Source organism: Squalius cephalus (assembly GCF_949319135.1).
Source record: "Squalius cephalus genome assembly, chromosome: 17".
Lineage (NCBI taxonomy): Eukaryota > Metazoa > Chordata > Actinopteri > Cypriniformes > Leuciscidae > Squalius > Squalius cephalus.
The window spans coordinates 3,271,794-3,298,780 of record NC_137138.1 but is presented as its reverse complement, the minus strand read 5'-3'; the positions used below and the strand labels follow the sequence as shown (position 1 = coordinate 3,298,780).

The following is a 26,987-nucleotide window of genomic DNA, read 5'->3' as shown; positions in this document are numbered from 1 at the left end:
CTCATGTTAACACATAAGAGCTTATTGGAAAGAGTTTTGTTCATATTGAGTCAGAAAACAAGAGACACTAAAATCAAGACAACAGCTTTCGTCATAAAGCATGAATTTGCTTCTTATAGAAATTAATTGATCATGTAATCATAAACATGTTGATCAGGTGTGTGTGTGTGTGTGAGTGTGTGAGTGTGTGTGTGTGTGTGTGTGTGTGTGTGTGTGTGTGAGTGAGTGTGTGTGTGTGTGTGTGTGTGTGTGTGTGTGTGTGTGTGTGTGTGTGTGTGTGTGTGTGTGAGAGAGAGAGAGAGAGTGAGTGAGTGTGTGTGTGTGTGTGTGAGTGTACACCATGTTCTTTCGTAGAGTTCCAGGATGGATCTGAGGTGACAGACTTCGATCCTGTCGGAGAGACGGCGAGTGACACACACATGCTGATGTCATCAATGGGAATGATGATGTCATCACACAGATTCCAGCACATCAGCGCTCAAACACGTCTGTGACGTCACAAGCGTTTGGGCGTTTCATTTACATTCTTTACCAAGGTGAGCTCTTGAAAAAATGCTTGCAATTCAAAATATTTGTGATTAATTTTGTTTTTAAACGCATGAAATTCTTTATTTGTATAGACATTCAGAAAAACATTACTGACACATTCTTAAAGATCAGTAAAAGGAACTATGCGTGTTTATCTAGTTTGAAATAATAAGGCGTTTTAAAGAAGAAAACATTTTAATTAGGGCTATTGATTTATTATTTTATATGCTTGAATCAATGAAAGACTATTTTCTGAAAACATGTTCCAGTATTATCTTAAAGTTCCCCTGTCAATCATTGTATCCATTAAAACTCATCTTTGATCACCAAAATGACACATTTAAAATGTCTTCATGCCTTAAAATATCTTGAATGTAACTCGACAACCTTGCCTCATTTAGTATGCGCGGTTCTATGAATATGCAAATGAGCCCCGCCTCCACTCACTCAGCTCAGAGATCCACTGGTTGACGATCACACGTTGATCTGATTGGTTACAAGGTAGTTTGTGACGTCAGAAACACCAGCGATTTCAAAGCGTGTTTTTGAGACTGTCTTTGGTTCACTGCAGTTTTAAGGAGGAAATACTCAGCAATGCTGTCGACTTATGAACTTACACATGGTTTGTCTTAAAGCATATTAAAAACACCACATAGACACATAAACAACATTAAAAGCTTGATTTTCACCACAGTATATATATATACTGTATATATATATATTTGCAGTCTGAAATATTTTTTATTTAAAAAATATGTTGACTAAAATCATGTTTACTAAATATCAGATAATTTAAAAAAACAACGTAGGCTATGCTTTTTTAATACTAAAAATTATTTCAGTAAAGCATCAAAAGTACTGTTAGCCTACTTGCAATAGACTGAAATTGTTTCTCTAGTTTAGTCAGGATTTAAATGTCTTTAAAGGAGAAAACCATGAATGACGAGTCTTTTAAAGATGTTTGCAATTCATATTCCTATATCTTATATAATATCGATATTAAGCTAGTTCTTTGGTTAATTAATGTAAACCAGTTTTGGCTGCATTTGTTATACTGTAAATCTACTTCAAAACAAACAAACAAACAAACAAACAAACAAACCAGGAGTTCTGAAAGCGGTAAGTCATAAAAATGGCACATTTATTGCTACAGACGGTCGTGTACATGAAATCATTACAGGATGAGAACAAACAGGTGAAGATGGAGGATGAACTTTAGAGAAAACGACACGCTTGCACAAAACCTGCTCAGACACTGTCTGAAATTACCACATAAAACAAATAAAAAAGAATGAATACACACACACACACATTGCGACACACATTAGACAGGACGTGTAAAGGCCCGTTCACACGAAGAGCAATAACTAGGCTATAACGATAACGATATAGTTCTAATGATGTCCAAAACACAACTATAATGATGACGGCACAGAAGAACAATACTTTCAGATGATTTTTCCCCCAGCTAATTAAGTATAAAAACATTGCCAGCCAATCAGAATCCATCTGTCTTTAACGAGCTCGAGCATTTAAAGCGACAGACACAAAACTGCAGCGCGTAATTAGAATAAACAGAGCGATATCGTTGGTGTCATTATCGTTCCGTGTGAACGGGCCTTTAGTGTGAGTTTTGAATCACGTTTCTCTCGTCAAACACATCAACTCATCCTTCGTCTCCAAATCAACACTTTAAATAGCTAAATAAAGTAAACGTTTACTCTGAATGATTCCAAAACATCTATAAAGTGGAACAGTCTTGATTCAGACGTGTGCGCCGTTTGTGTAGTTTTCTCATTTTGTCATCAACATCACTGGTATAAAAGGATCGCAAACTGTAAAATATTCGCCAAATATAGTCAGATTTGAAATGTACTTGATGTTTTTCTTTAGAACAGACTGCACTCGTCTATTTCATAGCAAAAAATGCACTAGACAAAAGAAGCTTTATAACAAAAATCCAGGCACTGGTACACGGTGATTCTCTGATGGTCACGATTCTTCACTTAGTTGCATCACAAGTAACAAGAATAAAAAGGCCACGGTTCATAAATGCTCACCATTACGTCTATAAACATGTTTAAACCACTGCACAAGCTTGACGGCAAAGAAACACAGAACGGTGAAACCGGCTCGACATATTCGGTTAGGTGATTTGTTGATGTTTCATTCCTCCTGTCTGGCTGTATTGTGCTTGGACTTGCTCACAATTATCAAGCGGTTAAATAGGATTACATTTGTCTTTTTTTTTCTCACCTTTTATGATGTGAAAGGTTAACCGTCAAAAAGAAACTGGTACGGAAGACTAGGGTTTGCATAATCAGTAGACCTGTTTTCAGAGAATATCCCTTGAATTAAGTTTTTTTTTGCATTGCATTTTGCATGCATAAAAAAAAAAATAATAATAATAATTTGCCAAGATGATAAAAAAAATGAACTATTCAAGATATGTTATCTTAAAACAAGTCTTAAAATGTTATGCAATTTTGCTTCTCAAGTAAATGCATCTTGTTTTAAAAGTGAAGCATTTCATAATGACTGTTTTCAAACAAGTTTCCGCTATTTTCCATTGGTCACACTGTAAAAACATTTTTTTTTTAAGCACAATCAACTTGGATGTTTAAGTCATTTCAACTTAAATTACATCAAACTGACTTTAAATGGGTTGAATCTTGTATAACTTATAAAAAAGTAGTGCTGGGCAACGATTAATCGCATCCAAAATAAGTTTGTGTTTACATAATATATGTGTGTACTGTGTATATTTATTTTGCATATATAAATACAATCATATGCATGTATATATTTAATAAATATTTGCATGTATATACTGTAAATATATTTATACATAATTCATATTATATATAAACACATTTTTCTTAAATATTTACATGTATACTGTGTGTATTTATATACACAAAATAATTATACACAGCACACACACACATAAACAAACTTTTATTTTGGATGCGATTAATCGTGAATAATCGTTGCTCAGCACAAAAAAAAAAAGTAGTTTAAAATTGATCATATACTTTTTTTTACAGTGCAGGTAGTCTCACCCTAAACTAATAATTGTTATGTTTGGGATCACAAAGTTCAATTGTAAAGATATTTTACCTGAAAATATGATTATATGCTGTGCAACCCTTCATTGTTGGTTTGTGTGTGATTGACATCTGCACTTTGATCCACTTTACTGATGTGAAAAGGTCAGCGAGCTTGATCTGGCAGTGGATATCGAGGATGATTTGAGCGACTCTCTTTATTGAAATCAATGACACGAATAATCACAAAGCGCAGAAGTGTCGACCTGCTGCACACGGCAAACACCTTGAGAAATCAGCAAAGACCAGTTGTACGTCGCTGTTTGCGTCAAATAATCTTTATCTCACAATCCTCCATGTGAGGAGCACTTAAATAAACAGAGATGACACTGCCCAGGGTTGCTTTCTGAGAATGGAAAAGATCGCTTACAGTTCAGTTCTGCATTTGACTAAAAAAAAAATCAGTTCATAAAAGCAAGAACAAGTATGTACATTATGAACAACCAAGAGGAAAACATCATCTTTTCCACTGCAATCATAGTAATTCAATTGGCTACAACAACATGATGTGGCACAAGGAGAGAATTAGTCAAACATCTTTAGCACTGGCAAAATACAACTTCAGATGTCCAAAATTTACTGAAGGACGAGAACACTAGCATGTCTGAAGCAATGCAAAAGTACAGATGTACCACACTTTTCAATACTAGGCTTTTGCTGGAGTGTCTTTTTGAACCTGCAAATAAAGTAGAAAAACTGACATTGTGCATGTTGCGGAAAATGTTTAGGCATAAAATTTAATATTTATGTATTTGGATTGAATGTAAATTTTCCATGCATTTAGATTACACTGTTTTAACAATAAACTACTAAAAATGAACGTACTGCATATTTGTCAGTCATACATGATTTCTGCACTCATGGCATAGTTTATTATTAACTATTTCATCATTTTAATTTGATTTAAATAATCATATTTTTTAATGGATTTATTCAAATCGCTTAGAATCAGGACCTACTCGTGAAAATAAAATGTAAAAGGGACTATGTAAGAATGGTCATGTAGGGCCTATTAATAGCTTTTTATTGCCACTGTGTGAACAGCTTGTAAGTAAACTTTAAAAAAATGAGACCTTCCCCGAATTCATAGTTTGTCTATAAAAGCCTAAAGACTGATATTTTTATTACGCGGGACGTTTTTGCCGGGAAAATCTAAAGAGTGTGACGGTAACGCGCGCTCCCGAGAGCCCGGGGATAATGCAGAAAGAGCTATTCTGTACTGTAAAGTCAATTTGTCTGGAAAATAAAGGTGATTAATTCAAACTATAGTCTCACATAATGAGATCTATATAGTCTATAGTCTCAAATATAAGCCTAGTTAAAATCAAACTATCATAACAGTGTAATCTGAATGACCTCATCTGTCGACATGATGCCGTGAGTTGCATCGCTACGATTCTGAACTGCTGTTTCTCACCGCTGTCTTTTTCGTCGTGTGTTTGTGTTATTGAGAGGAAAGCGTATTTACATAGGCTATTTATCTAAACGTCGCTCTCAGCAGCGTCAGGATGTTCGCTAACAGTGTATCGATGCAAAGGCATTTCTACCTGGTTTTTACTTCTAAAGCGAAGAATGAAGAAGAACTTCGGCGTGAGTATATCAGGGTCTTGAATGAGTGCTTCTCAATATCCCTCCTCGCTCCTCCATCCTAATGGTGCGTTCAAGTCATCTCGTAAAGATCGTGTTTATGAGCTGAACGCACATGAACGCCACCACAATGTCGTAAATACCAGCGGGAAGCTCGGGATTTTCTTTAAGCCCCGATATTTACGAGTTATGGTCGTGTGAATGAGAAACATGGCGGAATACCACAATACTGAAAGGTAGCCTATTTAGCGGTTGTCGGGCTTTTCTATTTACATTGAAGTAAGCTAATTACCTGCACAGAATATGATGGCATCATAATAATATAACAATATAATATGTAACGATAAAGTTTGCAGTGGCTTCATAAATTAATTAAAAACATAAAAAACAAAGCACACCTAATGCACATTTCTTTGTTCTTCATTTTCTAGAACTAGTGTAGAACCTTGCTGTATTTTTGTGTAATTAATTAAGAGAAAGTACTCCGCCATATTACTCCAACGAAAGTGACTTGAACGCCTGCCGTCGTAAACACGACTTCCCAGCTTGTAAGTACGAACTTCCCAGGAGGACTTGAACGCACCATATGACCCGGAAACCGATCGAGCTCAGCCATCTTGAAGAACATCTCAATTCTCTAATTGCATGGCGAGGATCGAGGAGGATCGAGGAGTTATGAGCGAGGATGCATGTGTTTCCTTTGCGGAAGAGTTTTATCGACTAAACGTGATGCACATATAAATTCTCCTCCCCCTTTACATCGGTTACAATAATTTTAATTTATACTTTACCTTTCCAGTTTATATAAACCACACCTCTCACATATGTGACCCTGGATCACAAAACCAGTCACGAGTCGCACGGGTATATCTGTGGCAATAGCCAACAATACATTGTATGGATCATAATTATCGATTTTTCTTTTATGCCAAAAATCATTAGGAAATTAAGTAGAGATCATGTTGCATCAAGATATTTTGTAAATTTCCAACCGTAAATATATAAAACATTTATTTTTGTAAGTGAGAGGAGATTTTCTTAATGTTTCGATTTTTTTGCACCCTCAGATTCCAAACCATACATCAATGGAAAGCTTATTTATTCAGCTTTCAAATGATGTATAAATCTCAATTTCCAAAAAATTACCCATGTGACTGGTTTTGTGGTCCAGGCCAGGGTCACATATTTCTACAGGGTATCTTGCTTTATTATTATTTATTATGAATTTCATAAATATAAACGAAACTAATACAAGGGCAGATCCTTTGAGCGCTGGTGCTGACGCTGTGAAGTGATGCACGAGTGATCAAGTATTCCAATGTATAAAAAAGCTTTCATTTGATTCCTCCGTCCTCCTTTTCTTTCCTTGCGTCCTTCCCTCGCATCCTACAGGAGTGGAGCTGAGACGCGAGGAAAGGAAACGAGGATGCACAAGTAAGAACTGAGAAGCACCCAATGAATCACGTTCAGTCTCTTGTACGCCACGTGTGCGCGCAGGAACACGCAGGAAGTCACAGGCTGCAGTTCACTTAACGTCCACCGATGTCGCTAATAACAAGGGTTTCTGAATTCGATATAAAATATGGCTAGCTGTGGAACAAGTGATATTGAGTTAGTTAAAATGTATGAGATTGAAACAAATTTGATTTATTGAGGATAAAAATATAAACATGGTTACTTTGCATTAAAAACACATTCAGTTTATTGGTATTATTACAGAAATCTGACTTGTTTCATTTACGTATGACAGACAAATATGCATAGTTTGTTTGTTAAAATGGCATCATCCAAATGCATGGAATTTTTATATGCAATTCATAGACATCGATCTTAAATTCAGGCCCGAGTATTTTTTTTGAATGTGAGGGCATCCGAGTCGTCATTTCAAAGTTGAGTCGAGTCGATTCTTTCAGCGATGTGTCACGAGTCTCTTTACAAAAAGTGATAACGTAAATTAAGGTCTGATTGTTGACACACGTTAAACGCTAATCAATCACGTCTTGACCAGGCCACATGATCAACGGCAGGGAACGCAGCAAACAAACGTCGTCAGCCCTGCTCGTGACTTCTATTTACACAGAAAATACTCAATTAAAAAATGACAATGAGGATGAGAGAATTATCATAGAGCTTTGATTCCCGACCCCCACCACCCACCTTTAGAAAAGAAAAATGTTCCCAGAAATATAAACAAAAAAAAAAATTTTTTTTTTTGCTTTTGTTCTCACTACATTTTCAATGTGACACGTTTCAACACACAATGAATTTTTTTTTTTCCCAAAAAAAAAGAAAGGAAAAAAAAAACTGATACAACGCATTTCTAAACACAAAATAACAACAGCCTACATGTAAAAATATAACTTTTACATACACAATTTCAAAATAATGGTAAGTTTGCATTTGTTGCATACAATTTACAAATGTCCGTGTTTCCCTTGCCGGCCGCAGCTTTAGCGAGAGCGACACTTCGGTCCCGTTACGATCGCGCCGACTTTATGAAAAAAATATCACAACAGAGTCACACGTCTCTCTCGGACGTCTCCAGAAAGAAAGAAACATCAATCCTCGTGAACTCTCCTTTCCGTCGGACTCTCCTTTGTTTATATACTGTATATATTTCTACATTTATATATAGCGATTTTTCTAATAGACTTTATGTCCACTTTCAGTGCCTCCCGTTGATAAAACCACCGCCGATCCTCAAAGATCGCCCGCGGGTTCGTGATCATATTTTTTTCTTTTTTTCTTTTTTGACAGAGAAACCAGTACAGACAAAGAATAGAGAGATAAAAAAAGAGAAAAGCCATTTTACACGTACGACCACACATTTGTACTGAGGACTACAGCGGCTCAACAACAAGCCAGTTTTCATAAAAGCTGATATCTATAATACAATGCTCAATAACGACGTGGTGACAGGTGGGCGGGGCTGTGGGTGGAGCCACGAGGGGGTGGACACACCTTCTAATTACATATAGCCATACAGTACATTAAATACAGTTTATCCCAAAAAAATACTTTTTTTACCTTTTTACTTGTTTTTTTTTTTTAAATCCCAGGCCGCAAAAAACCTGACTGCATAGACCTAATGACTAACGTTTTCCTAAGCTTGCATCCTAGAAAGTTCTGATAATGTTCTCCTCCAGTTGTGTGATGATATGAGCTCTAAAAGGCACATTGGTTGAAGTTTAGTCATGTTAAAATTGCATCTTCGGGGTCCGGAAGGGCTTGAGGAGAGAAGGAGGAACGAATGAACGAAGAGAGAAATGACCTAATGAAGCACATCTGACCTCTAAAGTGACCGCGAGGTCTTCAAGGGCAAAGCTGCGTTCGCTGACGGTCCGGTGAAGGAACGCTCTGGCCTCTAAACCTTCTGCTGGTTTCAAAGCAGCGTGACGTCCCATGCCAGCTTTTTTTTTGGGGGGGGGGGTTGAAGAACTAAAATAACATTATTGCGAACGGTTTTGTGAAATTCTACAGCCTAATTCCGTCGTGCGTTTGATTGACAGCCCCTCTCGTCCCAAGGTTCCGATTCGGAATTTTCAGAGTTCTATTCTTCCGCGAGGAGTTCCGTGAGGCACAGCTACAAAAGTTCCACAGTGTGGACAGGATTGCCATTGAAATCAGAGGGCTGGTCTCGAGTCGACCTCCAAACGTCTGTACAACTTCATGATATGTTTGAAGAATCCTCCGTCTGTCTGTCTGCACCTTTCAAATCTTGTGTGTGTGTGTGTGTGTGTGTGTGTGCATAAAAACGTCTTCTTTTTGAACTGGGAATGCTCGGAGGAAGATATGGACAGCCATCCCACGTGACTCTGCCGTGTTTCTGTAATTTACAGTAGATATATATATATATATCCGCACAGATGGCGTGAGGAACAGGAACACATAGAAGTTGGTCGGTCAGATGGAAGTTTGATTGATTGGTTGATTGTTTGACTGACGTTCAGGGGCAGAAATAACGCTGTCAAAGGAAGTGATCGCTCATCATTTTGATGAATTCTGGCAGCTTTGACCTGATAGAGAGAGAGGGAAGTTAACATACAGTACATATTCATATAGTAAAGTATCGCAAACACGTTTGAAAAGTGGTGATGGAAAAAATATGACAGGTATTTCAATGTTTTCACATTCTCTCGCAAACATTTCAGTGCAAAACATCTGCGAGAGAACGAACGCAAAAGCATTAACATATCATTTTTCTTAATTTTTTTCCCATAAACGTAGATTTTCCCATTTAATCATAGATTGTGTAATGAAAAAAAACTCATTACTATCATGCAAAAAACATAAATAAAAGTATTTTCATTAATGCAACACAGTAATGAAAATTATACTTTATGGACACGATGATTTTGTTATGTTAAATTCAGCAAAATTTAAATGCAATATGAGAAAATATCACACCTAATACTGTTATTTAAAAAATCCCTAGCAATCTCTAATAAATTTGTGTTGATCTTAGGTTCAAATATAAAAAGTGGATCAAACTGACACATCAAATCAAACTACAGATTCTACAATTTAAAGATTATATATATATATATACCCTAAAGAATAATATAATGTCATGCAAAACAACTTAATAGTCCTAAAAATATGCTTCATATTCTTTATACAAAATATAATTTGTTTTCTGTTAATTTCTCGAATATTTAAATAAAACAAAGGTTAATGAAGTACAGTAGTGGCTTAAAGTGTTTGTTAATATGAGGAAAAAATTTAATTCTATTTTTATACAATTTTTATAAAATATTTAAAATATTATTATTATTTTTAAATATGAGGGAAGAACAAAATACTAATCTTGTAAGGTATTTATCTGACAAAATTATTTGGCAAAAGTTGGTTCTCTCTTATTTTTGCATGTTTATAAACTCTTTGTATGATTGTCGGCACAATTTGTCATGTTTCATTGCGTTATTATCACAAATAAAACAATCGACTGCAAGCACAACTAAGTATGCTTACAAAATGCTTACAAAATCTTGACATTTTTAATAATTTGAGTGAAGGGTGAAGATGTCAGTTTTGGCCACTACTGTACATATTACAGAAACACTATTTCAGTCTTTCTACTTCAACATTTCACATTTAATTCAGTTACTTGCCATGTCTTTGTACTTCAATGTGAAATCTACAAGCAATATCTGAGTGAAAATGATTTTTCAGTGCATATTTCATCTGTATATTTCAGTGCATATTGCATAAATGATCTGATACTGATTTGACTTTCAAAAAACAGATCTTTCCTCTCTACTTTCCATACAGTACGCCTCTAAAAATGTGATCTTTAAAAATATCTACGGAGAATATTTGCTCAATTCTATCATGAAATATGCAAATGATTCCAGATGAAAGAATTGGGTTTAATTCACACCTTCAATTCTACCTTAATTATACGCTGTAAACTCATTACCGGCACATTACAGTCACTTACACAGGGAACATGAACCTTTGGAATCTGTTCACACCCATAATGCCATGTGAACATTGCACTTTTCAGCTGTTATCTGACTGTACACACACTCACAGTATTAACAAACAAACAAACAATAAAACATATCATAAACATCTGAATGAAATGGTCAGTGATATTGTGTACATGAACCTTTTAATGTTCAAATGTGCATTGTGTACAAATATCATCCTTTAGCTTTATTAATTGAATCTATTGTAAATTAGTAAAATTTAGTCTATAGTTTGAAAGCAAAATCTATATGTACACATATTATAACCCACACATACGGCCAATCTGTTGTTAAAATGCGCCCATTGTTACACTTTTATAGGTTATTATTCGGATTTGTTTTTGTTGCCACCAACAGAAAACCAGTCCGTTGAGTTACAGTGGCATGAGACCAATGAGGGGAAACCCAAACGTTCTGCATCACTTTGCCCAATAATTCTGTTCAATCGTGCCAAAGTTTGAGACAAAACACGTGATTGCAGGGAAAAAGCTTGTTTCCTCATACCGAATTGGAGGTTTTGGTTTGGGTTAAAGGCACATCATGGGACATGTACAACAGCAGATTAGTGTAGAGTGAAATATTCTGACCATTTACGGGGGGGTGTGGCTCTTTACATTTGTCCCATGGGATTGGACGCCTCGCCCATGCTGTGGTGGGAACCGGCCAATGAGAGCGCAGGACCGTCCGACGACCCCTTCTCCTCTTCTCGTCTCTTCAGACACGCCGCTTTTGGATTGAGATTACGCTCTGGAATGAGAGCACACACACACACACACACACACACACACAGTCACTCGAGTGCAATGGTTTACTGCGGTTAACAGTGTGTGCAGGAGAAATGCTGTTTCACGGATACGCCGCCATCAAGAGGGACGAAAGTGTCATTACGGCAGGATTTACTTTAAGACACTTTTCACTTGTACATTTCACAAATAATTACAAAGAAACGACAAGGAACACGACATTTAACGTGAAATTTAGAAATTTTCTTGTAAAACGAATTCCAATAATTTGTAATAATTTTTCGTAATAATTGCAAATCATAATTTGCAACTTTGAAAAATTATTTTTTATAGTGTAAAAGACTTTAATATTTCTAATACCATTGAAAAATAATATTACTTACAATGATTAATCTTATAAGATATAATATTAATAATTTGAATATATATAGTTTATATATTATTAAATATAAACAATATGAAATAGTTTATTTTTAATATAGATAATTTTTTATAGTGTAGAAGAAATCATATATATATATATATATATATATATATATATATGAAATCACATATATAAATATATATATAAACGATTATTATAATGATTTTCTAAATATATATTACTAGGCTATATTATTAAATATAAATAATAAAATTGCTTTCTTTTAATAGTATTATAAATAAAATATAATTTTTCAACATAATTTTGACTATTAATTATAAATAATTACCGGTACTATATTAATTATTATTTAAAAAAAATTGGGGAAACAGTTAATATTATTATTTATAAAATATTAATAAAATAATAAATATATTAATATTTACAGTATCATTGAAAAATAATATTATTTACAATTATTAATCATATGAAATATAATAATAATAATATTAAATTGTGTATATAATAAAAATATGTCGTTATTTTATTAAATATAAATAATATAACATTTTTCTCCTTATTGTAAATAAAATAATATTAAATATAAACATTATTTTGACATATGAATCATTATAAATAATTATTACTCTATTAATTATATTTGCAATAATCCAATTTTTAGGAAAAGAAAAACACAGTCCGAGCAAACAGTGACAAAAAATAAAGAGATGTTAAAAATCATAGTTAATATTAGTTTCTGGTTCATTGGTCATGCTGGAAACGGAAGGTGAAGTGGAGAGCAATGCATTGTGGGATACAGTATTCAGTGAACTGCAGGATATACACTGATTGTAGGATGGGTCATGCTCTTACAGGGTTACTTCACCCAGAAATGAAAGTTCTGTCAGTAATTGCTCTCCCTCATGATGCTCTAACCCCGCAAGACTTTCATTCATCTTCGGAAAACTTAAGTTAAGATATATTTGATGAAATTTGAGAGCTGTCTCACTCCTCCATAGGCTTCTGTGTGATTGAAACTTGCCGGCCCAGAAAGTTAGTAAAGACAAAGGGTCTCATTCATGAAACATTCGTAAATATACGAGTAAATATGTGAGTGATTTGCGCGTAACGAGACCTTCCCGAAAACTCTTCTCCTGATTCACAAATACTTGGTAAACGTCAGATGTGATAGTGAAATGTGTGTGTGTGTTAATGAATTCCAATCAGTCGTAAATGGGACGCGCGTGCACGCTCATTCTCAATTACCATAAATCCCACCCATTAAATCTGACTGACAACTATATATGGGCATCATATTATGACACCAAACGAAGGATTTCAACATGTCTTCTCAAAAGCGAATGAAAAAGAGAAATTTCTCAGATGCAGAAATTGAAGGTTTATTATCAGAAGTTCATTCAAAACGCCACATTTTATTTTCAAGCGTACATAGTGGCGTATCAAGTCCTAAAAAAGGAAGCTTGGCAGCATATTACATATATGAATAATATCAGTTAATGGAGTTTCATCTGTTAATCGAACAGTCCCAGAAGTGAAAAGAAAATGGTTCGACATGAAGCTTGACTGCAACACCTGTGACTTGCGGACTTGTGTTCCGTTTGCAGATGCTATTACTGGCTCTCATAATAAAAGTAAAAAGAAAAACTAAATGACTATATATAAAAATTTTTCAAAATGCTGTGTAAATATGTACCCGATTAAGGTGAATTAAAATGCAGCCTTATTAATGAGCAAAACGTTCGGATGTTAAACGCACTATTTACGCGTGGCTGGGAGCAGGTGTAGATTTCTTTCGTACCAACTAACATTTGGAAAATACGAACATTTTAATGAATCCGAAAATTTACGCCAGAACCACTTTACACACGATTTACACAAAAATTCGTTCTGCTCGTGTTTCATGAATGAGACCCAATGTTTAAAATAGTCCAGTGGCTCCACCTTCAGTTTATCAAGCGACGAGAATACTTTCTGTGCGCAAAAATACCGACTTTATTCAACTCTTCATTTTCTTCGCTGTTCCTCTGAGTGAGTTCACGTAGTGTAACAGCGCAGCGCTTCTGGGTCGTACGTCAGAACGCAGGCTCCCTATTGGCCGACACTGGTCATGTGTGTGATGCTGGCCAATAGGGAGCCTGCGTTCTGACACTGTAGTCACTTGGACTATTTTAAACATTGTCTTTACTAACTTTCTGGTCCGGCAAGTTTCACTAATAGAGAAGCCTATGGAGGAGTGAGACAGCTCTCAGATTTCATCACAAATATCTTCATTCTTCAAGTCTTACAGAGTCGGAACAACACGAGGGAGAGTAATTACTGACAGAGTTTACATTTCTGGGTGAAGTAACCCTGTAACTCTTCTGGTTCCTATGCATCAGTATTTCATCCTTTGTAACGTTTGGGTTATACACAGTATGCATGTTTTTTTTGTCTCAGTGTTATAATTGTGGAAAAATTCCACATAAAGATTAAATTTGTTATGGCATTGAGTGCATGTGCGGTGAAGGCACTGACCTCGGACCTGCTGCTCGAGGCTGAGGATGACTGCGACGGCCTGGTGCAGGATCAGGAGTTTGGTCTGGGGTTTGTCACTCTTCAGGTGGAGTTGCACCATCCGGCCCAGCTCTTTGAAGGCCTCGTTGATGTCGCGCACGCGCAGCCGCTCGCGGGCGTTATTAGCCATCCGCCGCTCCTTCTCGCGCTCCAGCTTCTGCTCCGGCGTCAGGTCCTCGTCGTCGTTGTTACTGTGGGTTTAACACGGACCAGAGCGCTGTCTCACTACTGTACTCGTACTGTATCATCTCTCTCTGGGACACACGCAGTCCTGCACACCCTAACCCTAAACCTAACCCTAACCCCTAACCCTAACCCTAACCCTAACCCTAACCCTAACCCTAAACCCTAACCCTACTTCATCATCAGGAAATACTTAAAGAAGTTATAATAGATTTAAAAACTATATCAAATTCTCTATACAAAAAGTATATAAAATACTAAATATATCAAGTATATAAAAAGATATAATAGATACAAAAAGTATATATAGTGTATAAAAATGATATAAAAAGAGAGTATAATAGATTCATCAAATACTAGATAAGTGGAATATAAAAAGTACATAAAAAGAAAATACTGTATATAGTATATAAAAAGTGTATAAAAAAATATAATAGATGCAAAAAGTGTATAAAATACTAGATATATAGTATATAAAAAGTACATAAAATGTTATATATAATAGATACAAAAATATATAAAATGCTAGATATATAAAGTACAAAACTAGATAAAAAATATAAAAAATTCTCTCTCTCTCTCTATATATAAAGTATATAAGAAGATATAGTAAATAACATAAAATTCAAGATTAAATGCTAGAAGATCATGTTATCTCTAGCAGTGCATCCCTGGAAAATGTTATGTTGATTTTAGGTTATAAAAAGATGCTACAGATTTCTACACAAAAACCAGCAAAACATAATATAAGAAAGAGAAATCACACATCAAGTCACAAATATCGTCTCTTGAAATTTGAATCGAATGAGTTGAATCGAATTGGTCATTCCAGGTGGAAATCTATAAACCCTGTCCGGCGTTTATCCTGGAAATGTCTGGGAATGTTGGGATGAATTTGGGATCCAGGACGTTCCCTACTCTCATGTGAGATGAGAAACAACTAAAACCCGGCTCAAGACCGGAGGAGATGCTGAACAACCCAAACGAGTCCTGAAGACAGATCATTAAGAGAAGCACATGTGCTCTGATTAACACTGATGCTAACGTATGAGCAGATGCTAATTATGTGTGTTTATTATAAAACTCTTCTGTATTATTAAATACAGAAACGTTAATAAATGCTGTAAAACATATTTACTCATTGTTAATGTTAGTTATTGTCAGTGGTATGTTATAGTTTAATATTAATTCATATTTTGAATTAGTTTTATTTTTATATTTTCAGTGTAATTTTATATTTTTATTTAAAAATTTTAGTTAAAGTTTTAGTTATTTTGGCTGTTATTCAAGTTTAAATTTTCTCTATATAGTTTTTATTCATTTTCATTTCAGGCAATCAAAATTTTGTTGTATTTTAAACTTTTATTTTATTTCATTTTAATATTTAAATTTATTATCTTTTACTTTTTACATTTTATTTTATTTAAAAAATATATATTACTTTAAACATTTTATTGTATTTTTAACTTTTATTTAACGTTGTAAATTTTATTGTATTTAAAAAAATATTTTACTTTTACTTTTACATTTTTATTTTATTTTACTTTTAAAATTCTATTTTATTTTTATTTTACTTTTAAAATTATATTCTATTTTACTTTACTTTTTAAATTTAATTTAATTTTTTTTATTTAATTTTACTTTTAAATTTTATTTTATTTTTAAACTTTTATTTTATTTTACTTTTTAAATTTAATTTAATTTTACTAGTATTTGACTAATTCCAGTTAACCTTTATTTTATTTATAACAACAACAAAAAAATATATTTTTTTAAATAATATTTTTAGTTTAAGTTTCAGTTAACTATATTAACCCTGAAATGAGACCTTATTTTAAAGTGTTATATTAAACAAATCTATATATAAATATTTGATGTGTTTTTCCTGCAGTAAAACTCCGGATGAACACATGTATATATCAGCCGTTTTATATGCATTTCGTTTAGAATTTTCTGTAAAGCTGCTTTGAAAGGATATGTATAGTGAAAAGCACTATAGAAATAAATGTGAATTGAATTGAATTGGGTTTGTCATCTGTGCGTTTAGCTGCCTCTCAGAACACGCGTCACTTCATCAAAGTCCAGCGGGCGTTTGAATGAAGCGAAGCTCTGGTACGGTTTACCTAGATCTCGACCTCTCTAAAGCGTTCAGGTCCTTGTCCAGCTCCTCCTTGCTCTTCGCTCCCAGAGATTTACTGTCCTGAAGATTCTCGTCTCCTTCATCTTCAGATTTGATCTCGGAGCTCACAGACGAGGTGCTCTGACCCTGAAGACCACTCGAGAGAGCTGGACACACACACACACACACACACACACACACACACACACACACACACACCGTTAGTGAGGAACATCTCCATCATCTCCAGTGTCAGCAGAGAGAACATGAAAGAACAACAGAATATATATATGTGTGTGTGTGTGTGTGTGTGTGTGTGTGTGTGTGTGTGTGTGTGTGCAGCGGTGGGAGGATGAATGGAGTTCTAGAGTTGTTTCAGACAGCTGGTCAGACTGGATATGAGGAGAAGGAAGAGGAAACAAAAGCTTGATTCGGGACAGACGTTTATTCTCCTTCACGGCTGGTTTGATCTGGTTTGGTCTGGTTTGAACCAGTTTGATCTGGTTAAGGCTGGTGAAGTTTAACCAGGCTTGTTTCACGCTTCGCTGCTTACAGGAAATGACATCGCTGGGAAAGACACTGCGACTAATGGGAAGCACTTTATGAAGACGAGAGAAAGTTCTCCTTCAGCTTCAGAAAAGACTTACATTCAAAAAAGCATGGTACTTCATGGTACACATAAATATGGTAAAGAATGATTACCATATTCATATACTGTTATATTCAGAGATTTACTCTAGGGTGCTTCAAAGAACACTGCAGTGTTAGTTTGGCGGATGTCCAAAAACTCCACAATATTTTCATGATATATGCATAAAATAAAATAAAATGATAAAATACACATTTTTCATTACAAGCATATGCCAAAATAAAGTAAAATATTAATTATGCCAAAATAAAATACAAATAAAAAATCATTACAAGTATACACCAAAATAAAATAAAATATTCATAATGCAAAAATAGAATAAAAAAATTAAAAGAAAAGAAAAATATTCATTACAAGTATGCCAAAATAAATAGTATTAGTATAGATGAAATATATATATATATATATATATATATATATATATATAAAATAATAATAACAATAAAAAAAATGTTAAAAGTATATGCCAAAATAAAATAAAATAATAATTTTAGTTATTATTAATAATTTAATAAGTTTATGCAAAAAAAAAAAAAAAAAAAAGTAAAAAGTAAAACCAGTATTTCAAAGAATTATGTATTAGTAGATATAAAAAACACAATAATATTACTTTTTTGATACAGGCCTATAAATAAATAAATAAATAAATAAATAGTAGATTTATTACTATTATTATTATTATTACTAAAAAAATAATAGATATAAAAAACACAATAATATTACTTTTTGGTACAGGCCTATAAATAAATAAATAACATTACCATAGTGTATGTCCAGAAATATGATATTACACTTATGAAAAAATACTGTGGTGGTACCATGACACAGTGATATTAATACTGTGTTACTTTAAAATATACCATGGTACTGTCCTGAACATACTGTGCCAATATATTTACATATTTACTCAGAGGCATTTGAAAGAATATTGTAATATTAGTTTGGTATATTATCATGGTACATGCCTACAAATAAATACATTTAATTAAAAACATGGTATCACATGGTAGTATGGTCACAAAACACAAAATTACTTCAAAAATATGATATTTTTCTTCAGGAAAAGTACTTTACTCGGAAAACACTGTAAAAAATGATTGTTGGTTTAACTTAAAAAAGTAAGTTACCTGGTTGCCTAAATTTTGAGTTAATTGAAATAAAAAAAATTGAGTTAATGCAATGAAGGAGATTGCTTTAATAAATAGAAAGTCAAAATATTATGTTATCTGAACCACATTAATTATCTAAGTTGATTTGACAAAAGATAAAAATCATGAAAATATATATTTTTTACAGTGTACACAAAAATGCTAATGTAGTAGAAGCACAGACTATTACCCTAGTACATGCCTGAAATACCATGGTAATGATGCTATAAGAGCTCCGGCGGGATGAAAACCACATCGTGATTCATTCCTTCTGGATGCCATTCACAAATAATCATCTGTGATCCACAGTCCTATTATTTATAATGTTCTTTTTCATATTTTCCAGCACTCAGCACCTCATTAACTGTTTGGCTGGGTTTTCCAGAGAGGAGAGCGTTTGCCAAGATCTCCGTTCGGAGAGAGTAAGTGCTCCGCTTTTAAACCAGCCTGGAGTTTTTACGCCTCACTTCCCAGGTCATATACAATTTCCTTTTACATATTCATATTTGAAATATAGCGCATGGTTTAACGCACTCATAATTGTTCACACATTAGGCTGGAGGCCGGCCAGCGGACGCAGGGAAACGGGCAAATCAGCGCTTTAGCTTTAAAACCAATTCAGAGTCTCTCTTCTGCTCATCAAGGCCGTATTCATGTGATCAAAAATACAGTAAAATCAGCAAAATTGTGAAATATTATTTCAATGTAAATCAGCTGTTTTCTATGTGAATATATAGTAAAGTGTAATTTATTCCTGTGATCAAAGCTGGATTTTCAGCATCATTACTCCAGTCTTCAGTGTCACATGATCCTTCACAAATCATTCTAATATGATGATCTGATGCTATTGAGGGCCAAATTACTCTCTAATTAAATTAAGAATTTTAATCTAACCCTAAACCTATACAGTCAAACCAAAAATTATGCAGACACCAGATATCATTTTTGACATTTTTTAACTAGTGTGTGCAGGACACTATAGTTAATTTATGTAAGTGAGGAGAGCAAAATAAAGTAAACTGTGACATATTATGCCCAATAATTCTTCATACAGTGGATCACCAGTAAAATTTATAAACATTTGGGACCAAAAATGATTGGGACACTTTGAGCTGATCATGTTTTGCTGAAGTGTGTCTTCTTTAATTGCTAATGCTCTTTTTACACACAGACTGAACAGAATGAAGCATTGCTTGGTCACTGGTTGAGCTAAACTGGTATTATCTAATTGTGTAGTTAAATTTAAAGGTGGGGTACAATGGTGTTTCATGTATTCAGAGTTGTTTACAGTGTTAAAGAGATGGATTCTCATGCTAAACATGGGCAAAGTTTAAAAAATATATTTTTGGCGAATAATGGAGAATTTCTGTGCCGAAAATCTTACTTCCGGGTTGGTACAAGTTTCGGCTGTTTTTTTTCGATCGTGGATCTAATGACGTAGATGAGAGTGGAACTCCTTATATGAGCATTTCTCTCGGAAAAGCGCGCCCGCGCACACGTCGACCAGAGGAGAGCGAGACCGCGCACATCAACGCGCTTCAACAGGAAATCATCGGCAGCGCTGCATAGGATTTGTTCAAGAATGTCTCCAAAAAAGTGTGTATTTGGATGTGAGGGAAAGCTTACCGTGTCCAGCTTTCCAAAGAACCCAGTGTTACAGGAACAGTGGATGCAGTTTGTTTTTCCGGGGCAGCAACGGAGTGTAGGAAGTGCGGTTGTGTGTTCTGGTCGTTTCAGTGACGAATGTTTTATTAACAAGGCTCAGGTCGATGCTGGATTTGCAAATCGTTTGCTATTAAAACGTGGAGCGGTCCCAGTGATAAAAGACCCCATTCATGTAAGTACAACTGGATCAGATTTCTGTCTTTTGCTGGAAATCAAGAACTACCGCTTGACTCTATAGCTCCGCCTCCAGGACTTCGGCTTTTTCCGGAGAGAATCGGAAAGCTGTATTTTTCTTTTATAAATATAATAAAACTAAACACTTTTTGGAGATATTAAGGATGCACTACTACTCTATAGGTACTCAAGATTAACATGAGATTAGGTGAAACTGTGCATGTTATGTACCCTTTAACAGCTGACAGATATTCAACATAATTCATGTGTGAGACAGAACAGAAGGACGGACAAAACCAGTCAAATATCAACTGAGTCCTGCTCATATTTTATTTCCATTTTCTAAACTATAGTGAATAAACTGTGATAATGTGAGAAATGTTGAAGGTGTCTGGATACGCTTTGGTTTGACTGTATATATGTGTGTGTATAGTATGTATATATTCATTTCCAGGCCTGGAATAGAAGAAATCCCTGATTTTTCCCTGTTCTCCATGAGCGTGGGAATATGCTATACGTGCATCTGTGTTTGTGAAGATGCTCTAAAATGGCGGCAGATGGAGAGAGAGAGAGAGAGAGAGAGAGAGAGAGAGAGAGAGACAGACAGAGAGAGAGAGAGAGACAGAGAGAGAGAGGGTTGGCATTGAGCCCGTTCTGTGCCCACACTGTGCCAGCCTGAGTGTGTGTGTGTGTGTGTGTGTGTGTGTCTCACCCCTGTACGGGTCGGGCTGGCTGAGGTCGGGGGAAGTGGCCGACGGCACAGGAACCGACCCCTGATTGGTCACGATGGGATGAGCGGTCCTCAAACCCACACCGTCCTCACGATGGCCCACCTGGACACACACACACACACACACAGAGAGAGAGAGAGAGAGAGATGTTACGAAACATCTAAAATGCAAATGCATTCGTTCAAAAGCATATAAAATCATCTGGAACATTCAGTCGGTTGCACACACAGGCCTTAAAGTTCAGTGCGCTCATGAGCGGCCAACAGAGGGCGCCGTGCACCTTCACAACACACACCCTCACACACACACCTCCATTTTATATCCTCACTCTCGCTTCGGATTTATTTACTCTTAGTGTTTCTGTATATATATATTCTGCTCAGGATGCTGATTTTCTGCATGCATGAAATACTCGAACAAAAACGAGCAGTGTTCGTGCAGAATAATACATCCCATAATGCAATGCACTCAATGTGCCATTTCCAATGTGAATGAAGGTTTTGGTGGAATTAAAGTTGATTCGTAATAAATAAACGTGAAGAAAGAGACAAAAATGAAAATAAATATATAAACTCTTATTATGTATATAGTCAAGATGGGATCACATTTTTTTAATCAAGTAAAAAAATTAAATAATTGATTAGTTACATATGACATTACCATTATTATTTATACATTTATAAATAATATTATCATACATACAAAATGTATTATTTTATAATTTTTTGAATATATTGTTTTTTAATAAATATTGAAAATAATAATAAAAATAGATAAAAAAAACTAAATAAGTGCCAAGAAATAGACATACACAAACAAAATAATATAATAATAAAATGAAACATTACATAATGATGTATTAGTTGCATATGACTTACCATTATTATTTATAAATAATAATTTTAATTACCATTATCCTAAATAATAATAATAAAGATACATACAAAAATTAGATAAGTGTCAAGAAAGAGACAAATACAAACAAATTATTTAAACATAATTTTGTAAATATTTTAAATAATTACTTTTTAAATAAAAACAAATTCAAAATATATTTCACAACCCCCCGTTGATGTCACTTCTGGTGTGTTGGTCACACTGGATTGAGTTGCATTGTGGGATTGAATGTTTCGCACAGCATGATTTTTGCACTGTATATACGGCATATTTTACCAAACATACACACAGAAAATCCTCATGCTACACACAACACACACACACTATAGAGATAGTGTATGTGAACACAGCCAAACTCTCTCTCTCTCTCTCTCCTAATCTTTCTTCTTTCTCTGTTGGTGAAAACACTGTGAATTTATTCAGGCAGGTAAAATCCAAAGTAATGTCCCATGGTGCCGAGCGTGGAGCGGGCTGAGTCTGATCCATCTGTCTGCCATCACGTTCGCCAACACAACTGACAATTATCTTAATGCCCATATGCTTAATTGTGGGCTCCCTAATTCCCTGGATAATACACACATCCAGCAGGAATTGTGATTTGGCACAAGTTTGCTTCTCTCCGAGTCGCTCTGTTTTTGTTTTAAGGACACAATCTGAGAACCTGCGCAGTTTCTCTCTCTCTCTCTCGCTGTAATTCCGGTTAATCCGATGACAGTGTGGCGCTGGGACGCTTTTGTCTCCCGCTGGCTTCATGCAAATATCACGAAATGTCGCCGAAAGAAGATGGAAAGGTGGCATCGCAGCCACTGTTATCTCAGTTTTAGTTATTAGCTTTATTTTTTTAACTTTAGTTTTCATGCTTTATTTTTCATTTTAGTAGTTTTATAAAAAAAATAAAAAAAATAATAATTTCAGTTTTTGCATTTATTTCCAGTCAATAGTTTTAGTGCTTTTTATTGCCAATGCAACATTTAAAATTTTAATTTCGTTTAGGTTTTTCAACTAATATTTTATTATTATTATTTTTATTATTTGTGCACTTATTTTATTGCCTCCCCCTCCATCTCATATTTCAGTAATCAACATAAATTAGTTTAATTCGAAAATGTAAACAGTCGTGCAAACCGTTTTGAAATTAGACATGGAAACGGACGAGAGTTTTTGGATCATGCAGATTTAAACGGGTAAAATGTGTAAAATGGAGGAGAAAGTACTAGAAAACATTGAAGGAATGAAAGGAGATTCAATTCTATGGAGATTTCTGAATTTTTTATCTATTTTAATCTAATGTTTATATTTTGTTGTATTTCAGTTTTATTTCAATTAATGAAAATGATGGTTCATATGTCCTTATGCACTATTTTATCATTTAATTCGTCATTATCATGTTTTCTTTTGTGTTCTAAGAGAAACACGATCATGTTTCGGAGTAAATAATGACTGGATGTTCTTTTGTGGCCGAACGATCCCTTTAAAAGTGATTGTGGGAAACTAATTCTCCCGGAGTTCCTGCAGTTTCTCAGTCTTGTAGTTAATTAGGGGGTTAGTCGTTAACCGAGACCTTCGAAGACTGATGGTGTTTATTTGTGTGTGTATGAGAGAGAGAAAGGAGAGAGATGAGGACCAGACGTCCTACTGACAGCAGCGCACACACACACACACACACACACACACACACACACACACACACACACACACACACACACACACACACACAGGGTTAAGAATATGAAAAACAGTGTGTATCTATTCTGTTGTAACAGACTTGGATCTTAATGTATGAAGTTTAAAAGTCTTTAAATGATCATATCAGACTTTATCCTTCCAAAGTTATTTAAAAGCGCTTTTATTTTGAAATAAAGGAGTCTGATGTTCTCCATGATGTTCCGTGAGGTTCTGTTTAGAACTCTAGGGTTCTTGGCTCAATTTCAAAGAAATCTTTATTCAAAAAATGTGATAAAGTATGTTTACGAGATGTTTAATTCATAACATTTCATTAAATTATTCATTTTTACAAAATAATTTGGACTCCAAAATTGCCAGAGAATCAAGAGAAAAATGTTCCAAATTTAAAGTGAATATCACAAAAATGTAGTTGGCTAAAAGGGTTTAAAATGCCATTTCTAGAGTAACACAATGTCCAATTTCAAAACGGTTTTCACGGGATGAATCTTGAGAGTTCATGCTTTCGATTGATACCTAATTTATGATGATTACTAAAATATCTGAGAGAGAAAAAAGGCAATAAAAAAATGTGCCGTATTAATTAACTGAACATAAATCCATAAAATGATGGAACCCATAAAAGGTTCTAAATATATAACGCCATACGGAACCCTTTAATATTCCATATAGAACCTTAAAGTTGTACAAAAAACAACATTTATGGAAACTAAACTGATTATGACATCACAACTCATTAACATATGACCGCCCACATTTACACATCAACACCCAAACCAGCCGTGATGAGCAACAGTTTGAACTGGCCAATCATAGCAGAGCTCATTTACATATGGAAATCTTTAAAGGTACGGCAGCAAAATCAGTCCGTTTAATGGGTGGAAAATATGAATCTTGCACAAGAAACTTTGGTTTACATTATATGTGGATTTAATTAAAAATATGACCTCCTTTTAAAAACCCCTCTTGATTTTAGAGAGTTTCTCTGGAAAGAAAGCGGTTCTTCTACGGTGGTCCAGGATCTCGTGACATCTGAGGCTCTACAGACGAGAACGCCAGACCTGGTTTTACCAAATTCCTCTGAACTACAAAAAAACAGGACAAATTCACGGAGCGCCTTCAAAGCAGGAGAGGAAATTGCTTCCCGGTGACTCTATTGAATTAAGATGCTTTATTTCTACAGAGACACACACCGATTCAAACTAGAGTCTGGAAACATCTCAGACGATTCTGAACAATAGTGCAGTGATGAAAGAGTTATGAAAAATTATGTTCTTCCATGTTGTAAACGTTCTTAAATTAAGATACATTTACTGGAGAAGCACAAAATGACTGAAGATATTAAGTTTTGTTTTTATAAGAAATTGATCAAAATGAAGTGAGTTTGTGCTTAAAATGAGGAAAAATATGCGGTCGGAAAAATAATCTCGTTTCCCTTTAAATTAAGTTTCTTTTTCTGAGCCCATATTTTTCCTTATATTAAGCATAAACTCATCTGATACATTATTTTATTTATGTATTTTTCAAAAGTTCAAGTTTTAAGCCTTGCTTCTTCAGTAAATGTATCTTGATTTAAGAAAATTGATATTTGTACTGGAAAACAAGACTAAATAGAGCAAGAATGAAAACTCTCTTATATTTATATACATTTTAATTCAAATTTGTGCAACAATTTAGATGCATGTTTAATTGTGTGATTTGTGGGTTCTGTATGTGTGTGTGTGTGTGTGTGTGATTTCAAAGTTACAGGCCAAATACAACATCCATCCATCAAACGGCCGAACAATAGAGTGACAGGGTTATAGTCCTAAAAATAACCCAGACAAAAGCTGGAACCAGAAGAGAAACGCCAGCGAGAAACAGCGCAGGAAACGCATCACGCTTCACCGTCACGTTAGCGAACCAACTTCCTGTGTGAGACGAAGGCCTGATGAGGAGGATCTCAAACACAATACTGTATTTAGTGGCCGTGTCGCGACCCCGAAGTGAAGAGGTCACGGAGGTCAAACCAGACAAACTGATATCATCAGATCTACAGCAAGAAATATATTATCAAAACATTTACAATATGAAAGAAAACGAAATCTAATAAATAAATAGTAAATTATACAAATACAAATATATAAATGAAAAATATTAAACAAAAATATTACAAATATTAAAGATAAGATTAAATAAATAAACATGAAATATTAAAAATGGTACAAATAATTCGTAAATGAGTCAAAATATGCCTGTTAAGTGTTTGACTGTTATTACAGTGTGTGTGTGTCTCTGTATCTGTATCTGTGTGTGTGTGTGTGTGTGTGTGTCATTGACCGTGATCTCTGCTGTCTGTCAGTGCGACTGTTTTTCCCAGACAAACTCTCAGCATTTCTTTCCCATGACTTCATAAATCTACAGCGCACACACACACACACACACACACACACACACACACACACACACACACACACACAGAGATACAGAGACACACACACACACACACACACAGATACAGAGGCGCACACACACACACACACACACACACACACACACACACACAGATACAGAGACACACACACACACACACACACACACACACGCACACACGCACACAGAGACACACACAGCACACACACACACACACAAACACAGAAACAGAGACACACACACACAGATACAGAGACACACACACACACACACACACACACACATGCACAGAGACACACACACACAGAAACAGAGACACACACACACAGATACAGACACACACACACACACACACACACACACACACACACACACACACACACACACACACGCACACACGCACAGAGACACACACAGCACACACACACACAAACACAGAAACAGAGACACACACAGCACACACACACACAAACACAGAAACAGAGACACACACACACACACACACGCACACACACACACACACACACACACACACACACACACACACACACACGCACACACAGCTGTTGTCTGGCAGATAGACACAGCACTGGTTCGCATGTTTTTTCACAGGTTTACAGGTTTGCATATTTTCATGAAAGCAATAATGATATTATTAACATATGAACATGCTTCAAACACACAGAAGCTGTTTTTCAATTTAGAACTTAGAATCAAATTAAATTTGGCACATTTTCCATAAGATCTTTTAAGCCATTAATGTATACAATTCAAATGTTTTAAAAAAGGCGATTCATAATGATAAAGTATAAGTAACGACTGAGACATTGCTTTAAAATAATGAATATTATAATTATATTTTATATTATAAAATAACTATAATATAATTTATATTTTACTATAATTTACATGCATATACTAATTATTTAAATGGATGTAACAATAGTCCAGC

General features: G+C 34.8%; 1 protein-coding gene and 1 long non-coding RNA gene across 8 annotated transcripts in view; one reads left to right on the top strand and one right to left on the bottom strand.

Annotated features, from left to right (window-relative positions):
* Positions 1 to 908: 908 nt before the first annotated feature.
* Positions 909 to 7,978, top strand: LOC307144882. The gene is made up of 2 exons (XR_013818843.1): positions 909 to 6,048; positions 6,417 to 7,978. It is a non-coding gene; the product is annotated as an uncharacterized lncRNA (long non-coding RNA).
* Positions 7,979 to 8,250: 272 nt separating this feature from the next.
* The window catches only part of tcf4 (transcription factor 4), a 221,818-nt gene continuing 203,081 nt past the window's right edge, over positions 8,251 to 26,987 (bottom strand). For 4 of the 7 annotated variants that reach the window (XM_079847537.1, XM_079847539.1, XM_079847538.1 and 1 more), the window contains 5 exons: positions 21,025 to 21,145; positions 16,681 to 16,843; positions 14,336 to 14,565; positions 11,308 to 11,440; positions 8,251 to 9,238 (listed from right to left, as the gene is read on the bottom strand). In XM_079847537.1, coding sequence (XP_079703663.1) covers positions 9,190 to 9,238; positions 11,308 to 11,440; positions 14,336 to 14,565; positions 16,681 to 16,843; positions 21,025 to 21,145 — 696 coding nt within the window. In that variant the 3' untranslated portion in view covers positions 8,251 to 9,189. Of the gene's footprint in view, positions 9,239 to 11,280; positions 11,441 to 14,335; positions 14,566 to 16,680; positions 16,844 to 21,024; positions 21,146 to 26,987 lie in introns of all 7 variants that reach the window. The other 3 variants (XM_079847540.1, XM_079847542.1, XM_079847543.1) reach the window with 3 other exon arrangements.